At 47.3% G+C, this 17,591-nt stretch overlaps 1 protein-coding gene across 1 annotated transcript in view; it reads left to right on the forward strand.

Moving 5' to 3' along the window:
* Positions 1-17,591, forward strand: part of LOC8031621 (acetylcholine receptor subunit beta-like 1) — a 66,536-nt gene that overhangs the window by 14,361 nt on the left and 34,584 nt on the right. Inside the window, exons 2-5 of the mRNA XM_029972736.4 lie at positions 6,588-6,724; positions 13,274-13,318; positions 13,388-13,497; positions 13,578-14,676. Of these exons, the coding sequence (XP_029828596.1) occupies positions 6,588-6,724; positions 13,274-13,318; positions 13,388-13,497; positions 13,578-14,676 (1,391 nt within the window). The remainder of the gene's footprint in view (positions 1-6,587; positions 6,725-13,273; positions 13,319-13,387; positions 13,498-13,577; positions 14,677-17,591) is intronic.

Raw genomic sequence — 17,591 nt, forward strand, 5'->3', positions numbered from 1 at the left:
ATCAAGCGACAGCTGCACTCAGTGAGAACAGTTATGATCGCCGACAGCTGAAAACGAGCATTCATCATTATGTTCGCGCTTCTTGCTTCGCGATTGGTCGTTCTGCGTTCGTATCGGCTAATGCAGCAATCTCATTGGCCGCCGAGTGATCATTTGATATTCAGGATTGGCACCGCCGGCGTCTTTTACGCGGCTAGTATCTATCAAAAATTGATTTGAAAACGACGAGTTTTCAAATCAATTTCAAGCATCATGGCGTTCTTAATCGCGATCAGTGAATATATTTATTCATGTTGGCCCAATAAGGCAAATCAAATTAAAGCAAAGAATGACTCAAGTCGTTAGCCATGGGGATATGTGAGCATTCATTTAAATAAAAAAAAAGTCTTTTTTGTCTAGAAGTTTTTTATGTTTCTTTTTTATTTGCTCAGAAATGAATCATTTTTGCTCTCTGAAACCATCTGGACGTAACATCGCATAGTTTTAAAATATTGCAATTTTATATATATATATATATATATATATATATATATATATATATATATATATATATATTGAATACGTCCTTAATTTTTTTTAATTATGCGTCCGAAGTAGTTTATGTAGTCGAATCAGGATTAAAATATTTTCATCCCTCCTATTTTACTTTTTTTTTCGGTTTGTGAATGTTTTTTGTACGTTCGCCATAATGCATCGAAGGGTCGAGAACAGACCCACCGATCGATTCTGGAAAACTGTGTCACGACTTTGGCGCGCGCTCAACTTTCGTAAAGAATCACCCGCAGTCGGATCTGGAGCGAGGCAGAACTTTTCTTTTCTTACGGAACGTGAGACCGGAGGCTGCGTCCTTCTTGTTGCCGAGTTGCTTTTTAGCACGCAAGTGTGCGCATGAACCACGTATCATTGCTCGGGGAAGCTATCGTGGATGCCCATTTTTTACCTCCGCCAAAGCCTCTCTATCGCTAGCAAAGAAAATAAATGTAACTTGGAAAGACGACGAGGAAAGCGGCAGGGCACATTCTAAGGAAATGAAGGCGCTATGAAAGTTGGCGCCCAGTAAATCGCCGGTTTTACTGTTGAAAACGCTTACGCGGTCCTTACTTTTTGTGTTCCCAAACAATCCTCGGGGCGTCGAAATGCAAATGCGCAGAACGTCTGCGCATGTGCAGTGCGACGCCCCTAGCACGTTTGGGGACACAAAGAGTGGGGGCCGCCTATTCCAAAACTCTGTTATGTCCCAAGTACCGGGCTTCGTTCTGTCTTCTTTGACCGCTTCAGTAGCATTCACTGACCGTGAACGATGTCCAGAATTAGGGACTTTTAGCAAACTGTCACCGTGTTCAGTGTACCGCACTGCCTGAGCCTTTGAAGGGTACTTTTAAGCGCGCTCACCGCGGTCACGGTATCACTCGGCTACGAGCATGCCTCAAAGGCTCCAGTACTGCGGTACACAGAACATGGTTACGGCTTGCTCAAAGTCCCTAGTATGAATGTGACAAAAGCGCTATATTGCGCATATAAATGTCAATCTGTTTTGCGGACAGCGGAAATCAATTTAGACTCATACTTGAATTATATATTTATTTTCGAATAACTTCTTCGAAAGCCAGCAGTCGAGGGAAGCTAAGAACATCGTACACAATCGTCAGGTTACGCTAACACACACACACACACATACACACACACACACAAACAATGTCCGACAAGTTACCCTTTTTTCTCACGTACAGTATTTCTTGGGCTATAACACGCATCCGGTGCGCAGTCCGCGGGTGCACTTTTTTTTTTTTTTAATTAAGTTTTTTCTCACATAGTTCGCAACCGCTGCGCCGTCCACATCTGGTGCCGCACGTGAATCGTTCTCACATGTCTCGACAAATGTCTGCTTTACTAGCAATCAGAGAAGCTTTGATTCTATATAAATCATAATTAACACACGCTGCCATTTGCAAAGTTTGTAGCGTCGCGTCATAAGGAATTATCTAAAAACAAATCCCCGTGTTTTCCGTACTTGTAGATAGAAAGCCTAAAATTTCAACTTTTAAACAGGTACAGACGACGAACCAATGGTTCGCCCAATACTGTAGTATCTTCACTTTAACGATGGTTTTTCTCAACGAGCCTGTCTATGACTCTAGCATTTCCGTCTTCTTGCTATTTTCAGGCAGTCAATGTTGGGCTTTTTGGAAGGGAAGAAAATAGAAGAAAACAATGTCGCCAACAATTATATAAGTACAACGCAACAGCGCGCGGCTCCTTATCAGGCCGAGTGCAGAGTCCAGCAGATATATAATATTAGAATTATAATAACATTGTTCCTTTTTATTTGTACAAATGGTAGAGAAGGAGGAGAAAAAAGCTAGGAAAGACACTTAAGACTGCTTACGTGTAGGAATACGAAAGCCTTCCTACACGCAGCGCATTCCTGCAAGCAGCGCTCAAAGTCTTTTTTCACGCGGCGCACCGGCGGTGACATCACGCTCCCCCACTGCGCATGCGCGGTGCCCGCCGCTGGCTCCATGGCTTCCGTGACGATCCATCTGCGTTTCTGTGCTTTTCTTCGTGTTTTATTTCTGAGGCGCGTCCGCTTTGATCTTGAGCGGCCCCGCCGGCTTTTGTGACAAAGCGTCTGATATGCCACGTCGCAGCCAATGGGAATTTAAGGCTCGTTTTGCTGCTACAGACAACGCCGGCTTCGCTCCATGAGACAGTTAATGCTTGAGAATTAAAAAGCTTCAAAATGAAGCTTGATTAGTCCACCGACCCACAGGCAGTTGGTGAGCAGGCCGTATATGGAGTGAAAAAATAGAAAAAAGACGTGCAAAAAAAAAAAAAAAAACTTGTACAGCAATTAGAGTTTTACCGATACGATAAGTTTGACAGTAATTAAACTAACAGTATAGGATGTATACTGGTACACATCGCGACACTGTTAGCGCGAACACGACATCGGCGCATTTTCGCATTTTACTTCTAAATAGTATTAGCGAACACGAAATTTCATCACTTAAATTATAGAACTAAATGAGCTCTTACCGTAGCAATAATAACTTGGATGACATCTCTTGGTTTCAAAGAGAAAAACTGGAAAAACCACCGATCGCTTGTTCGCGCTAACAGTGTCGCGCTCTGTACGTGTATGTGGTTTTATGTTAACGAATAACGCGAAACGATTAATGCAGTCCGTCTTGCTTCGCAGGGAACGTTTTTTTGGGTGCTATTCTGGACAATTGCAGGGTCGGATTATTTTCTCTGACAGCATAAGAAACATGGGGCGGGGTGAGCCTTAAGAATCTAATTGTCGCTCTCACGATAGTGTCGCGTTAGTTGATAAGAGCGCAGAAGATCGAATCGCGGAGCAAGAATCCTAAACGTAATAGGTGTTTCGCCAGCTGAAAGCGGTTATAGTCAAAACAATACTCTAACGTGATTCTGATGATTCTACCTCCGTTCATATAGGCATGTACCCTAATAAAAAGATGCGACGTGATTCCCTTCCCCTGTTAGTCACTCAAGCGATAACTTTAAATGTCATTTGTTTCTGCGGCAAGAATAAATAAATGGATAAACGGGTTATCTCCTTTTGATCGAATCACTTGTATCTCTAATTTTCGAGTTAAAATGTCTCTAGGCTGACATTCTGTGTAAATGTGCGACATCAGTCGTATAAAAGATTCGACGAAGTTTTTGTTACCCCTCACTATCTTTACAAAAGCACGGCATAGGTCAGCATGAAAAAAAATATAGTTTGCATTTTATGCCTTCGGATGAACGCCCAGTACATTTAAAAAAGAACGAAGATACTCTACTCCGTCTTGTGCGCAAAACAGATGCATACTGCCCACAATGGGCACAAATGCGCTTACATTGTGCAGTCACCCGGAAAGCTCGCGGAGGTGTCTCCACCGCGCAAATGTCGAACCATTATTATTAAAAACCAAGTGTGATGGTAAGGTACAGACCAGAGCCGTATGTGGGGAGAGTTCGGTGAATGAAAGGAGCGGGCAGAGCCAGGGCGTACACCAGACGCAGAAAGAGAGCTTGACACGCTCTCTTGAAAAAACATAATCCGAAAACAATCCCCTACCGGTAGTAGCGAGAAGCAGTTTTATTAAGCGCGTAAGAGTTAAATGTAGTAACTCTTCATGGCTGAACATATGATGCACGTGATGTTTCGATTATGACCATGCAAACAGATGTAAGAATCGAATGTGCCCCTCGAATACTGTTTGGCTCGGACGGAGTCTGACCGCTCGGACGGCAGACTCTGGGCCATCGGCGCCAGGCGTACGGATTACGTCGATCGCTCTTCTAGATTTGTATATGGTATGACCGTGATTGAAAAAAATCATGTGCCCCATATTTTCCGTCACCGAGAGTAACTCCGACGCACTTAATAATTTTGTTTTTCGCGACCCCCGCCAGGGTATTATTCGCAGCTTCTTGCTGTCCACATTCGAATTTGTGGAGACGCCCTGGAACACGTCCAGTTCGCTTTCGAGCAATGGTGCCTCCTCATTTGCCTCCTATACGTCGCAGTGTGTGGCCAGGCTCTCTCTATATACAGCTCTGGTACGGACTAGAGACGAGAGAAAAAAACACGTGAGCACAGAACACGACATCTTTCAAAGATGTTGTGTTCTGTGCTCCGTCCTATGCGTTTATTCAATTGGTGTGTACCTGTAGAACAAATAGTTTTTGTTTCTTAATATAAAGACAAAATAAAAGAAAACCTAGATTGAGTGCAAGCGAGGGCAAAACACCGCTCTCGCGTAACAAAAGTATCAAATGTAGATTTCGGTGTATGTTAAACGGGAGAAGATCGCGTAAACTAATAAAAATAATAAGCGGTTAAATTTTATATTTTTGTGCCCCTACCTTTTTTATATTTTTCTCTGCACGACAATGTAAGAGAAGGCGAACTTATCGAGGGTGTGTTTTAAACGATTCCAATTTATATATCAAAGCTATCTTGCATCAAATTAGTCGTCTTGGAAAGTGGTCAAGCAGGACCCTAAAGGTTGTGCGTTACAGCCTGCTTCAATTCGGAAAAAGTTCAGTACAGAAGGAAGTTCGTCTGCCTCCAAACATATACTGTAAGAAATCTGGTAAGAGAAGGCGAACTTATCGAGGGTGTGTTTTAAACGATTCCAATTGATATGTCAAAGCTATCTTGCATCAAATTAGTCGTCTTGGAAAGTGGTCAAGCAGGACCCTAAAGGTTGTGCGTTACAGCCTGCTTCAATTCGGAAAAAGTTCAGTACAGAAGGAAGTTCGTCTGCCTCCAAACATATACTGTAAGAAATCTGGTAAGAGAAGGCGAACTTATCGAGGGTGTGTTTTAAACGATTCCAATTGATATATCAAAGCTATCTTGCATCAAATTAGTCGTCTTGGAAAGTGGTCAAGCAGGACCCTAAAGGTTGTGCGTTACAGCCTGCTTCAATTCGGAAAAAGTTCAGTACAGAAGGAAGTTCGTCTGCCTCCAAACATATACTGTAAGAAATCTGGTAAGAGAAGGCGAACTTATCGAGGGTGTGTTTTAAACGATTCCAATTGATATGTCAAAGCTATCTTGCATCAAATTAGTCGTCTTGGAAAGTGGTCAAGCAGGACCCTAAAGGTTGTGCGTTACAGCCTGCTTCAATTCGGAAAAAGTTCAGTACAGAAGGAAGTTCGTCTGCCTCCAAACATATACTGTAAGAAATCTGGTAAGAGAAGGCGAACTTATCGAGGGTGTGTTTTAAACGATTCCAATTGATATATCAAAGCTATCTTGCATCAAATTAGTCGTCTTGGAAAGTGGTCAAGCAGGACCCTAAAGGTTGTGCGTTACAGCCTGCTTCAATTCGGAAAAAGTTCAGTACAGAAGGAAGTTCGTCTGCCTCCAAACATATACTGTAAGAAATCTGGTAAGAGAAGGCGAACTTATCGAGGGTGTGTTTTAAACGATTCCAATTTATATATCAAAGCTATCTTGCATCAAATTAGTCGTCTTGGAAAGTGGTCAAGCAGGACCCTAAAGGTTGTGCGTTACAGCCTGCTTCAATTCGGAAAAAGTTCAGTACAGAAGGAAGTTCGTCTGCCTCCAAACATATACTGTAAGAAATCTGGAGCGACTACTGTTCCGCAAAGAAATTTCGAGAGCCAATCGCCGCAATCTACGGACGGAGCTCGGCGAAGGGCGAGGCGGATACTATTTTTAAACATAACAAAATCTACGCTGTGGCAGTTTTTCTTTTCTTCTTTAAGTAACACATGTTTCGCTTTGTCAATGGACTAGCCCCCTTCATAGGTTGCAGCATCTGCTTTGCAGGAAAGCAGCTGCTCCAGGGGTCCGATTTTGGTCACGAGGGTGAGAGCAAGTTCAATTAGCTTCTCGCAAAACGAGCGTAGATAGCGTTCCTAGACGGTGCATCTGTCAACGCGAGCGAAGAACGCGGTTCGTCTGCTGCGAAGCGTCATTCGCAAACGGAAATAAACAAAAATACCATACGTCGCCTTTTTTCTTGTATGACGTTAGAGTTCTAATGTCAAAGGACGTACTGTTGAAAAAGCTCTTCTTTTTCTCTCTCTTTCCTTTAAAGTTTTGGCTTCCGAGGACGAGGAGCGCCTGGTGCGAGATCTTTTTCGGGACTACAACAAGCTGATCCGGCCCGTGGAAATAATGAACATGACGGTGGAAGTCCAGTTTGGGTTGTCCTTCATCCAGCTCATCAACGTGGTGAGTGACCTTGACCCTCTCCTTGTCATTTGTTTTTTCTTTTAAGTTGTTAGCTCTAAAAAGCTCTAGTATACTTGGCTCCTACAAAACGTAAACTATAGGAGATGTTGTCCAGTTCATGAAAAGTGGGGCAAGTCTTAACGCTCTAAAACGCTGGCTCAAATTGTTCACTTCACCGCATAGCTCACGGAGATTCAATTACTGCGGTTTACAAATTGACCGAGGCTTGGAGGTATTCGATTCCGCCGCGTGCGCCTTCGAGTGCGGGCGTTTTATTAAACCTTTTTTTAAAATCCCACCAAGCAACGTAGGCGGTCATCATATTTTGGGCCCGAAGTGTGTGATTGGATTCAAGTTCTCACCAAACGGTGACGCGACACTTATTGTCGGAAGAATAAGTTGACTTTCACCGGAAACGGAGCGCAACTCGCGAGCCGAGTTCACGACGAACGCCAACCGCGCCTTCATGTCCATGCCTCCACTGTGTGATAAAACTATGGTGGACTAATAATTTGTGCAGCAACTACTAGAAGGCGAGCACTTTTGAAAATGGTCTATTTAAGCACGAGGTCTCGATGTTCCATTATCAAAACGACCATGTCCTATAAAAATATTCGAAAGACAAACATTTTTATCGTAGTAGTTTACTTCAAGCTACTTTCAGGCTCGATCAAGGTAAGCACTAGGGTGCCTCAATGTCGTTCTGTTTAGGGTTATGCCATTCTTTGTAGCACACAAGGCCTACAGCACGCGCATTCGCGAAATATCCAAAGAAATGGCTGGTAACAAAATGCCGCCGCAGCACTGTCAACGTCCAAAGCTCGTGCCAGGTGACGCGCTTTCACGCGCTCCGTAACAAAAAAGAGACACGAGCGTTCGGAACAAAATGGTCAGATGTCATCACCATAAAGAAAGCGCATATGAAGGGACCCTAGAAGGTGCATGATGGCGGAACACTAAGCGCGGGGAAGCAATTCGCGCGGTTGCCATACTGGTTGTGGCATTTCAGAAGTGAGGACTATATTTGAGCAACGTTGATCGGCGCACAAATTGCTCGAACACCCGTGCGTCCATAGCTTTGATTGCATTGCCAAAGTTGTCCCCGAATATAGACATTTCCAAACAGGCCATCTGGCGGCCGCCATCTTCCTCCTGATCTGATCAAGCGAGGGTAATTGCAGGCCTGCCAAAGCTATCTTCGCGCGCAAGCTGCACGTGCTTGTATACATGAGGCTAAATCTTATCTAGCAAAGTTGCACGGGGCAGCAGTCGGGACGCCATGCTCGCAATTATCGCCGAGATGTTTCGGTGGCGTTCTACGGTGTCCGTTCGTTACATCATGACCTGGGTCTGCCTCACCGTGACGTCACAAGTTGTAATCACGGGTCTTTATTACTAGCTTCGAACCGCAAGTTCGATGGTGTGTGCATAAAACACGGCGGAAGCTTGGAGTCATCATATTCCTAAACCAACACCGTCAAGGTTTACAGTCCGACATTGTTCGTATTTCCGTCGGTGAAAGCAGAATTATTCCAAATCAAGACGTCATATTGAGCGCTTCGCCAACGCGAAGGGTGACCACAGCGGCGCTTTTGGTCGTACTCATCGCCAGCAGCTGTGCCGCCTTACTGATGGCTGGATCTCTCCCAGTAGAGGAGACTTTAACCCGAAGTAATACTGGTATCGTAACCAAAAACAGGTAACAAGCCAAGCGAGATTCGGGAGCCGAGAAACTTTAGTTCAAGCAAAGAGGGCAGTCAATTCGTTGACAGACCTGGGGAACGAAGGAAATGAGGAGGAAAGACGTGACTCAATTTATTCTGGGGAAGACGTAGGTAGCCATTTTGAGGACTGTCTGCAGAACCATGATCGGGGGCACAAAACAGCAACTAAGGCGCTGCGACTGGTGATTTGGATGGAAGATTCGAGTCATCAGTCGAGCAGAGTTAAATATATGAAGCACGAAAAAGAAACGCTACGCTTCGTTTCACCTTTAGTCCGAATACAACCGACGCTATGAGCCGTATGGGCCCAATCAAACAGCGGTATGAATGCAACGTTTTGGCTTTCCTATTTTTCTTTTCTACGCTTTCTATCATCTGCTAAGAAAATCAAACGCAGTGAATGATCGGTGGCTTGCGAGTTTAGTATGTGTGCCGGTGTCTGTATGTGTTTAAGCCTTCGACCGCGCTCAAACCTATCATGAAAGCTAATCGATCCGCGTAAACTACATATAGAGCACAGAAAACTTAAGCTGCATTTCTGCTGCTTCCGTTATGCCCTCCCATTCACCGCGTGTATCTGTGGTAAGAATAAAGTTCGCATCGTATCGTAACTTGGGATGATGAGAAAGAAACCTTCTTTAAAAGCAATCCCGACAAAACGTTTTGACCCCCTGCAAAAACGCAGCTACCTATATATATAATGCTTTTACGTTTTGTGCGCATGTCCTTACGCGAGTGTGTGTGTGTAGAAGAAGAGGGGGAGGGGGGGGCTCTTCTACCACATGACTTCACAATTAGTCACACGCACGCCCAACTTGCTCACCAAACGTCGGCGCCCGCGACCGTTGAGACGAAATGTGTTAGCGTGTTCTATTCGAGGTTTCTACAAATAGAGGGCGTCCCGAGAACACCTTCCGGTATACAATGAGCCGGAAAAATTGGCGCCTGCACGTACTGTAGAAAACTCAAACGTTCACCGAATGTGCACTGAGACGAACAGTTTTGTCGCTAAAGTCAAGGTTGGACGCGTTCGCAGATGAACGAGTTAGCGACGCTATTTACTAATGGCGCTATCTCCCAATAGACGCTTTTGCAAACGACGGACTCCGTTGTCTGCTGGCGGCGCGTATGGTGCAATAGCGCCACAAAAAAAACCCGTCGCTAAAGGCCTGTCCGAATAGGAATCGTGAGCCGACACGACTCCGACATAAGTCGTTCGGTGGTCCGCTTCCGTCCGTTTTCTTTTTTTTTTTTTTTTGCCGGGTTTACATTTTTTTTTGGTCAAATTTCACCTTGTTTTCCACGGGGGCCCTGAGCATGTCAATCACGTCCGCCACTAACAAGCTCTGTTGGCTGTCGGTCAATCACTCAAGGCCTCCACTTCTCTTTAGGTCTTGAAAGCGGGAAAGGAAAGAGCAGGAAAGGAAAAGCGACAAAGTTTAACCAAATAGATCCGAGCTACACCGGCGGGTCGTGTCACGTGATAATACAGATAGAGCGACGCTGTACGCGTGTAGGTTTTCTAACGCAGAGGTACAAAAGCCTTACCCTGGAGTAAGATCGAGTACATTTTGGACCACTTCAAAAGATACGGGGGCCCGGCAGGACAAACGGACAGCATTGACAGGTGGCGTGTGACGTCAAGTTTGACCAGCACTGAGCTCACCGAAAAGCGGAGGAAGCGAGGAGGAAAATCGTTATTTTGGCTCGGTGATGTTCAAACGAACATGGGACTGCCGGACGCTTCAACTTTTACGATTTTGGCCGGAGTCGTGTCGCTTCACGATTTATGAAGTGTCCTGATTGGACAGGCCTTACCTCCGGCCGTCTGCGAACTCGTACAACCTTGAATTTGTCAGGTTCTCTGCTCTCATTTGTTTATAGCAAGTGAACTATACGCCTTGAAATTTCACGCGGTAAAAATGACCTGTTCAGTGCACATTCTTTGAAAGATTGTGCTTTCTTTGTGCAAGCGGCGAGTTTTCCGGCTCGTTTTACGGCGGAAGGTTCACTCGGGACACCCTCTATATGCTAGAATCTACAGTCACAGACGACTTAAGAAACTCAGGGGTGGCCGATTGTGTTCACGCTTTTTTGCTTCATGTGTGCTTTCTTGTCTGGTAATACCGCTGTCCCCTTGGTTGCTGACAATAACAGACTGCTCGAAACTCCACACGCCCGGTGTTGCTTACGCTCTAGGTGAGTATGCGGAGAGCAAGTCGTCTTCTTCTTGCGCTGGAGTTGCGGTGACGTCATAACGACGCCGCGCTCTGATTGGCTTTGGTTGGAAGGATAGTGGGCAGACCTTATTGCTAGATGCCTTGAGGTCTACCCACTATTTCTTTCAATCAGCCAATCAGAGCTCGTCGTTCTTACATCATCGAAAACCCATGTGTAAGAAGCAGATGAACTTGCGCTCCGCATAGGCTGTCTCGGGAAGCCCAATTTGACACAAGCCAGCCAGTAATAAAATTTACATTCCATTTGTATGACCCACAAGTTTGTTGTGATTGCTTTTTTCCGGGGCCCATTAGCTTCGTGGACATGACATCCGGGAGCCGGTGGATTAAGTTTTCTAAACCCATTCATCGTGTTCTCATATTTGCATTTGAATGTGGGAGGTTCTCGCTTTGCATCAATCACGTTGAGCCATAAATGTGCGTCTGAAGTGTCGCTCTTCCTTTTTGTTTGATCATTTTGCAAGCCTAGGAAATCTTGATATTTCCAAAGCTTGCGTACCATAAGATTGCCAAGAAAGAAAGCTACGGGAACGAAGCAACAGAAAACAAGACACGTGAAAGTTGACCATGAATGTAGAATAAGTTAGTGTGAAGTGTACAGTAACTTTATCATGAACTCGCATAGAAAAACAAAGACTCGCAACTTTGTTTTTCTATACGAGTGACACAGAGGTTGCCATAATGACCCAGCTCCTCTGACATGCCCGGTTGAGGCTAGGTAGCATATGGCATAAAATGGACTATTTCATCATAACTCTTGCCGAGGGGCTACTTCCGCTCTTCCTCCGGACGAGCCTTTCATATGCCGTAGCAAAACTGCGCAATGCCAGGGGGGAGCACTGCCCTTAGAACATAATGGCGAATGAAGCATAGAAATAGCTGCTCCCTTTTTTGTCAGAACGCATGCCACCATTAGTCGTTATGTGAAAGGAGCTTGCTTGCCTCCGTGCAGAACCTTTCATTTGTGAAATTGGCAAGTAAAAAGAACGACAGGTATGACTGGCATTGTTCAATGACGTGGGCAAGTAAATTGTTGGTAGTACGAGGCGTACGAGCCAGTACTTCGTCAGCTCTCGGACGCTATTACTAGCATGTGGTTGCACTACTAAGAATCAACGTAGCGTCCCATTTTTTATCTGCGGTGGATAAAGGTAAAAACAAAAGAAAACGAAGAAGGACGCAAATAAGTTGGAGGCGTATTTAATCACACGTGATTTGGTTTTAAGCATTTATGGTGCCACTGAAATGAGGATTGGACTATTCCTCAAATGTCACTGACTTAGCTGTGCATTCAATTAAGGTTCTTTTGATGGGGCTTTCTTTCTAGATTAACCAAACACATAGGTGGTAAATTACCTGCAGTATTTTACTAGCGTGGTACAGATACATGTTCTATATTTAAATTAACCTTCGAACCAAAAAACATTAGCTGTAAGATCACTACCAACCTTTACCACGAGTCGTCGCAGCTCAACTGTGACGCCATAGTTGTCTGCGTCGATAAGCTGTCTATAGTCTTATGATAGTGTAAGTGCGGAATCAAGTGACGTGACGAAGTAGCCAGAGTGTGGGTCAGCTGGACGTAGACTTACTGCACCCTGAGCAGTTAGTTAAAGGGAAGCTACGGAGCTTCTTGGAAAAAATGAGTTAGAAGTGAATTCTAGTGTATTTTTACCCCGTGAACCCGAATACCCAAACCATTTGCTGCGTAAGTATTGTTAAACGCGAGAAAAACGCAAAAGACAGTCGCTGTCCATGACGTCATCGACGGCTCTTTTGGCTGCCCAAGGCTAGGGGGGCGGGGCTTCAGCCCTATTTTGAAATTGCTCTTGTGGTTCTCCGGCGCGTCGCATTGAAATATAATTTTGATATCTGTTATTCTAAAGACCAAATGAACGCAATTCAAGCGTTTTTTCTCAAATGTAGAAGTGCCCCATCTTCCCTTTAACGTTGCCTTCGGGTGGCAAGTCATGAGCTCAGTTCAGTGTACACCAATAGGAGAACGGACGAAGTAGAAACGACAACCCATTTGCTGCCAGTCGGTTAACGTTGCCTTCAGATGGCAAGTCATAAACGCAGTCTAGACCAATGGGAGGACGGATAAAGCGGAAGCGAGTAGGCCCGCATTGGCTGCCCATTGTGTCGCCGGCGACACGAAGGCTGAGCCCGAAGTCGTCCCCGAAGTTGTCGTGTCAATCTTGCGGGGGTCGGCCAAAAGCTAGTGCTAGCAGCATGCCGAGCAGGGCCATAAATCTGCGGTCCTGAGCCGCACCGCCCATCTCCCTTTTCGTCCGACAAAGCCCGAAACTTTCCGACTCGGCGTCAAAATCAATACGGCTTTGAAAGTTGGGCCATTTTTCTCGGTTTGCGAGCCCACTTGATCCTCGCCGAACCATCGGACGTGCGCGGCCTCTGATGGTCCCACCTCTCGTTCTTCTTCGGGAAAGACATTGCGATCGTGTGGCCGCCAAGCCTTTCCTCCGGAATTGTCGTCGTAGTTTTCGGACCCCTTTCGAAGCTGCCTCTCGGCGAAAGACGCGCACGTCCCACGCTGATGCCCCTATGTCGCTCTTCTTTCTTCACAGAACGAAAAGAACCAGATCATGACGTCCAACGTATGGCTCCAGCTGGTGAGTGCGAGTTCTGCCTCCCCGAGGTTCGTTGGGGGTGCAGGTATGCCGCGAGCCGTGGCCTTGCAGGTGTGGACCGACTACCAGCTCAAGTGGGACGAGGCGGACTACGGGGGAATCTCGGTGTTGCGGCTGCCTCCGGACAAGGTGTGGAAGCCGGACATCGTCCTGTTCAACAAGTAAGAGCTCGCGCGCGCCCCCTCCTTTTGTGGCGGGTACCCTAACGGGGCCTCGCGGGGCCGTGGGGGGGCCCGTGCAGTGCGGATGGCAACTACGAGGTGCGCTACAAGTCGAACGTGCTCATCTACCCGAGCGGGCAAGTGATGTGGGTGCCGCCGGCCATCTACCAGAGCTCGTGCACCATCGACGTGACGTACTTCCCGTTCGACCAGCAGAAGTGCGTCATGAAGTTCGGCTCGTGGACGTTCAACGGCGACCAAGTGTCCTTAAAGCTGTATAACGACAACTACTGGGTGGACCTGTCCGACTACTGGAAGAGCGGCACCTGGGACATCGTGGAGGTGCCGGCCTTCCTGAACCGGCACAACAACAGCAAGCAGAGCCGCCCGACGGAGACGGACATCTCCTTCTACATCACCATCCGGCGCAAGACGCTCTTCTACACGGTGAACCTGATCCTTCCGACGGTGCTCATTTCGTTCCTCTGCATCCTCGTGTTCTACCTGCCGGCCGAAGCTGGCGAGAAGGTCACCCTGGGCATCTCCATCCTGCTGTCGCTGGTCGTCTTCCTGCTCCTCGTGTCCAAGATCCTGCCGCCGACGTCGCTGGTGCTGCCACTGATCGCCAAGTACCTGCTGTTCACTTTCCTCATGAACACCATGTCCATCCTGGTGACGGTGATCATCATCAACTGGAACTTCCGGGGGCCCCGCACGCACCGCATGCCCAACTGGATCCGCGTCCTCTTCCTCAAGTACCTGCCGGCCATGCTGCTCATGAAGCGGCCCAACAAGACGCGGCTCCGCTGGATGATGGAGATGCCCGGCGTGGGCATGCACCACTACCACCCGCGCCAGCCACCGCCCCCGCCGCCTCCGCCGCCCCCACCGCCGCCCCCGCCGCCGCCGCCGCCCCACCTGCTCCAGCCGCCGCCCCTCAAGCCGCACGCGGCGCCTGCCAAGGCGCACGAGTGCCTCGAGCTTGCTGACGTGCACCATCCCAACTGCGCGCGCAAGCTCGGGGCGCCGCACCCTCCCCCGTCGCTGGGCCGCAGGGACTCCGAGGCCCCGGACTCGGCCAACGCCGACGTGCTCTACCTCAGCCCGGAGGCGTACCGCGCCACCGAGGCCATCGAGTTCATCGCCGAGCACCTGCGCTGCGAGGACGAGTACATTCAGGTGCGTTCGTCTGTCTGTCTGCTTGCTGCTCGCCAAGCGCCAGCTTGAATAATCAAAGCCTGTGAAGTGCATCCTCTTTATTCACGCTACGCCAATACACTCGTATGGCGCAAGCAGAACGGCCCCAGCCCGTCGCTGAGCTTCCTTCGACATTCCGACGAGTTTCAGCCGACCACTGAGGCAGTACTCGTGTCCAATCTGCGCTCGGTATCACCGTGATGACGTCTAAAGTGCGCGGATGATTACTCACAGGATGAGAACGACAGGGGGTATTTCAGTTGTCTGGCCTCCAGCGCGAGCTTTCTACCTTTGATAATTCGCTTACGCGTCTCGTGTGCCTTGATGGTGCTCGCGCGGCCCCAGCACGGCGAAAGGCAACCAGCGCATCTGGAGGCCGGGTCTCAAAGCAGACGCTCTGACATTCTTATCCTGTTACTAACTATACGCCTCGCAAGTGGGCTCATTTTCGTCTTCTGCGCATGAGAAAGGAAGTAGCGGAGACGTCAGAACGCCGAGCCCTGATTGGCTGATCGCGACCCCCTATCTCAGCGTCGTCTGCCCATTTGCAACGTCATCTGCTCGCAACATCGTCTGCGTCTGTCTTACCTTTCCTGCGACTTTCGGAAGTGCAGGTCTTTACGAGCGAACTCGACTTCGCCTTTCAGAGAGGGCAGATGAAATAACTCGAGCGGTACGTTGTTTTTGTCTAACAACTAGCAGACGCGCATCAAGGAGGGAAGTCAAAGGACTCACTGGGGAGGTGTCCCGACTCCCGAGGCGCCGAGGTTTGCTTGCTAAGAACCGAGAGTGAGCGTGTTAGTGTCCGCAAGTTCCCTCCCAAATACTTTTTCCCTCCATTCGTGTGCGGCGAAACCCCTTACTCTTTAACAGCGTAGGCTGGTTGGCGCAGTTAACGTCGTCTGCTTTACGTCTGCTAGTCAAAGCGATGGCTGCTTTACCTTTCCTGCGTCTGTTGGAGATTCACCGCTTTTTCACCGGCGAGTCACCGTTTCCTCGGGAAACAAGGAGATAACAAGAGGAAGAAATTGATCTCTTAATCTAAAATTGAGGTCAGCGATCAAAGTATAATACGGGAAGGGTTCACAAGGGTCGCGCGGGCATATTTCCTTCAGCACGCCAGCCGGTCATGGGCAAACGGTCACCGAGTCGCGGAGTGCCTGCTAGGCCTAACTGCCGAGCTCGCTTGGTCGCGTTTGGTGGAACCCTGGCCGTTGGAGCTTTTCCCGGGTGTTTGCGGATCCAGCGTTCTTGTTTGTCGTGGTCTGTTTCAAGTACTTTTTACTTTTTGCTTGCTGCTTGAAGTCGCAACGCGTGAGAAACGCACGTAGAGAAATAAACGTCCGTGGGTCGTCGCGACCGCGGCGCTGTCGGCCATGCTGATTTGATCGTAAGAAGTGCGTAAGACAGCTTCGGAGCTGTCGTAGGATTTCGTCGTAACCTGCGCAAAACTTAAGAAAATTTCGTTTCGTGAATACGAATTTGTTCTTAAGTTTTGTCTTACGCACATTTTTGCCGTAAGATCGTTTCGTGAATCTGGCCTCTGCACTTCCGAAAGTCGCAGGAAAGGTAAGACAGACGCAGACGACGTTGCGAGCAGACGACGTTGCAAAGGAGCAGACGACGCTCAGATAGAGGGTCGCGATCAGCCAATCAGGGCTCGGCGTTCTGACGTCACCGCTACCCCCTGCGCAAGAAGCAGACGAACTTGCCCTCCGCATAGCTGGTGTTGCGTAAGCCAGCCACTGCGTCGCTGGCACCATATTGGCTCTTGTTCTCATCGTCCTCGGGACAGTGAAGCTTCCGCGTCTTGACCAGGTTGAAGTGGTTTATAATAGGACGGACTTCGCAAATGTTTTCTACGATGATGTCAGTCTCCTTCAGTTTGCACATTGCGTAGTGCTACACTCGCCACGTTGCATCTATAGGGAGTTATAGGGATACGCTATCGGATCGGGCTGAAACTTTGGCATCTGGTTGTGACCTCTAGCGCTACCTTTGGGCGGAGAATGAGCATTCGGCGATGCCTAGGTTATTTTTGCGGTGACAAAAACTCTGAATTTTTTTTTTTTGTGACACCCTGTATTTACTGAGCTGAGTGCATTGTTTTGGCTTTGGAGTCTCAAACATTATTGGGGAATGTTGTACAAAGGGCCTGAGTTTAATGAAAGGTATAAGATTTCTCAATTATCTCCTGGTCTGTAGGGAAAGCAGCCTTTCCGCGATCTTTGGCGTTTCTTAACATGCCGCCTAGTCAGGATCGATATAACGAAAATACCTAAACACGTATTCTACGTGAGCGGATTTTAACATAGCCAATACCAAGGTCAATTGACCAAAGCTTTTACTGCGGCAAATTTTGTGTACCGATATGAAAGTATAAATTTTAAATTCAATGTCTGCTGGCGGGGATGTTTAATCTGTGCACCTCCAAAAACATGACACAGAGACGTGTGTTCCTCTTTTGTTGGTCGTCGCTGTAACTCTTGAATTTAATACCTCAGCCAACCATTTGCCTCAGCAGTTTTACATCGTCGTTAAACACAGGCCAGTTAGATTTTTCCGTCAAGTAAGCACTGAAATTATACCAGGTGTCCGTACACTACGGATTACAAATAGGAGCTGGTTGAAAACTGGAGTCCCATATTTTATTTATTGAAGCCTATTCAGGAGAGTGGCCGCGTTTTGTAATTTGCGTGCGCGCTTCACATCATATTTTACACGTGTCCTTTTTGTTTCGGCAACAAATAAGTGGATTTTTTCTTTATTCATTTATTTACATTGTACTTTCAACGCCGTGTGGAAATTATTGTTTTTTTTTTAAACATTGTGACAAGTGGTACTAGTATTTATGTATTAATTTTCCCTGAAACAATGGACGATTTGATACAAATTTT

The sequence above is a fragment of the Ixodes scapularis genome, unplaced genomic scaffold (assembly GCF_016920785.2).
Source record: "Ixodes scapularis isolate PalLabHiFi unplaced genomic scaffold, ASM1692078v2 PGA_scaffold1__304_contigs__length_218370807, whole genome shotgun sequence".
Classification (NCBI taxonomy): domain Eukaryota; kingdom Metazoa; phylum Arthropoda; class Arachnida; order Ixodida; family Ixodidae; genus Ixodes; species Ixodes scapularis.